General features: G+C 38.8%; 1 protein-coding gene across 1 annotated transcript; it reads right to left on the reverse strand.

Moving 5' to 3' along the window:
* Positions 1-872: 872 nt before the first annotated feature.
* Positions 873-2,568, reverse strand: LOC126609327 (uncharacterized; the record flags this gene model as incomplete). The annotated part of the gene is made up of 3 exons (XM_050277269.1): positions 873-902; positions 1,699-1,976; positions 2,223-2,568. Coding segments are annotated over 3 exons (654 nt in total), but the record flags the coding sequence as incomplete, so codon positions are not given.
* Positions 2,569-2,845: the final 277 nt, after the last annotated feature.

Here is a 2,845-nt window from a genome sequence, read left to right on the forward strand (position 1 = left end):
TTTTTTTTTTTTTTTTTAACCCGTGCCCTTCTACTTCTTTTGGCACACAAAATTTCCCTTCCCCCACACTTATTTTTCTACACAATGTTGATCAAAAGGAATTCCCTCTAAGTCATGCTTTATTATCCTTTAAGAACAAGGGTATGGATAGTCCTAATCTAGGCTAGGTAAGGATAATGTGGCTAACAAAGAAAAATGGCTAACTAAGGCTCAAAAGGGTAAACCTACAAAACAAATGCATGGTATGAAGGCTTTTTGGCTCTGGTGATAACTACTAAACAACTTCATCTTGTTATATGTTATGCTAATCAATTGTATGCTTTGAATGAAATGGGTATGAGTTCTAATATTTGGATCTATAATGATGAAACGCCTTCTAAGTAGCAACCAAGCAAAGAATGATGAGATCATGCAACGACTTTAGAAAACAACAAATTCACAGATTATTAACTCTCCAAAGAATGTTTAGGCTCAAGTCTCACAAGGTTGTAGCGTTAGTTTGAGTTACTTCCTTCAAGCATGTTACAAAAACTGATTTTTTTTCTTTGTGATTACATGTGAATTCGTAAACAACAACGATGACCAAGCATAAACAAAAGAGCATATCAAACTTCCGTCCATGTTGTAACTTTCTTTAACCGTCATGCAATTAAAAACCAAATCCTCATCATTGTGTTGGAAGGTACTCTAAGACACAAACAAACACACAAAAACGACTCTGTTTGGGTTTTGCAAAACAATTTTTCAAATTTGTATGAGATTTTCAGATTTTTATGTTAAAACACACTAAAACGCTTCAAAACACACTAAAAACACTTAAAACAGTGAAAAACAACTTTGGAAATGTTAGGTGGTAAAATCCTACGAATTTTTCAATAAAAACACTTTGTGTACCCCCCACACTGAAACCAAACATTGTCCTCAATGTGTCAAACATAGACTCACACAAAAACAAGCAAATAACACAATTAGCAAACATGGCAAATATGGCAAAGTAAAAGCAATAAAGAGGAGGGTTTAGGAACGCAAATCTGATTATGATGCCAGAGCTTCCTAAGTCTTCTTTATTCGCATGGGTTGCCTCCCACGAAGCGCTTGCTTTAACTTCTTCCAGCCGGACGATGCCTCCAATCAAGCTTGAATAGGGCCCACGGCATGGAGGGAGACTTCCTTCACGGCCTTCTCCTCAAAAGTTGTGAAATATGGCTTCAAACGATGTCCATTGACTTTGAATTCTTGTTGCGTCCTCAAACTTTGAATTTGAACTGCACCATGCGGAAAAACATTAGTAACAATTAAAGGACCAATCCACTTAGAACGCAACTTACCTGGAAACAACCGAAGGCGAGAATTGAAAAGTAACACTTTCTGCCCGATAGAGAACGTCTTGCTACGAATCATCTTGTCATGGAATGCCTTCGTTTTCTCCTTGTAAATGTGAGCATTCTCGTAAGCTTCATTCCTAACTTCCTCAAGCTCATTCAATTGAAGCTTTCTATGAAGTCCTGCGGCATCAATGTCCATATTGAATGTTTTGATGGCCCAATGTGCTTTGTGCTCCAATTCAACCGGAAGATGGCATGGTTTCCCATAGATTAGCCGAAACGGGGACATTCCAATTGGTGTTTTGTAGGCTGTACGATACGCCCACAATGCATCATTCAAGCGCAAGCTCCAATCTTTCCGGTTTGGCCCTACAGTCTTTTCCAAAATCTGCTTGATTTCTCTATTTGAAACCTCCTCTTGCCCACTTGTTTGAGGATGATAAGGTGTTGCCACCTTATGCGTGACACTATATTTCTTGAGTAGCGCCTCAATGGTTCGATTGCAGAAATGGGAGCCCCCATCACTTATAAGTACCCGCGGCATTCCAAACCTTGCAAATATGTTAGTCTTAACAAAATCTACAACCACTTTAGAATCATTAGTACGGGTGGCTCTTGCTTCCACCCATTTCGAAACATAATCAACCGCAAGCAGAATATAAACAAAACCATGAGATGAAGGAAAATGACCCATGAAATCAATGCCCCAAACATAAAAAATTTCAACATTAAAGATGGAGCTTTGCGGCATTTGGTCTTTTGGTCCTATATTTCCAGTTCGTTGACAACGATCACATGCTATGCAAAATGTTCTACCATCCTTAAAGATAGTAGGCCAATAAAAACCACATTCAAGTACTTTCTGTGCAGTCCTTTGAGTGCCAAAGTGACCTCCACATGCATAAGTGTGACAAAAGTTTAGAATAGACTGAATTTCAGAATCATGCACACACCTACGAATGATTTGATCAGAGCAATATTTCCATAAATAAGGATCATCCCACACATAATTTCGTGCATCATATTTGAGTTTATCACGTTGGTTTTTATTTAACTCATTTGGAATGACTTTAGACGCCAAATAATTAACTAAATCTGCATACCATGGCACACTAACCTCAATGGACATCAATTGCTCATCCGGGAATGTCTCTGGGATAGGCACGACATCTTCTTCATGCACCAAACGGCTCAAGTGATCAGCCACCACGTTCTCACTTCCTTTATTGTCTCGGATTTCGATATCGAACTCTTGGAGAAGAAGCATCCATCGAATGGGCCTTGGTTTAGCCTCCTTCTTCGTGAGCAAGTACTTCAACGCTGCATGATCAGTGTAAATTATTACTTTAGTACCAAGTAAATAAGAACGAAACTTATCTAAAGCAAAAACAACAGCAAAAAGTTCTTTTTCCGTTGTGGAATAATTCAATTGAGCGTCGTTCAAGGTCCTAGAGGCATAATATATGACGTGTGGCTGTTTGTCCTTCCTTTGTCCCAAAACAGCGCCTAGAGCATAATCG

Source organism: Malus sylvestris, chromosome 16, assembly GCF_916048215.2.
Source record: "Malus sylvestris chromosome 16, drMalSylv7.2, whole genome shotgun sequence".
In the NCBI taxonomy this organism is placed as follows: Eukaryota; Viridiplantae; Streptophyta; class Magnoliopsida; order Rosales; family Rosaceae; genus Malus; species Malus sylvestris.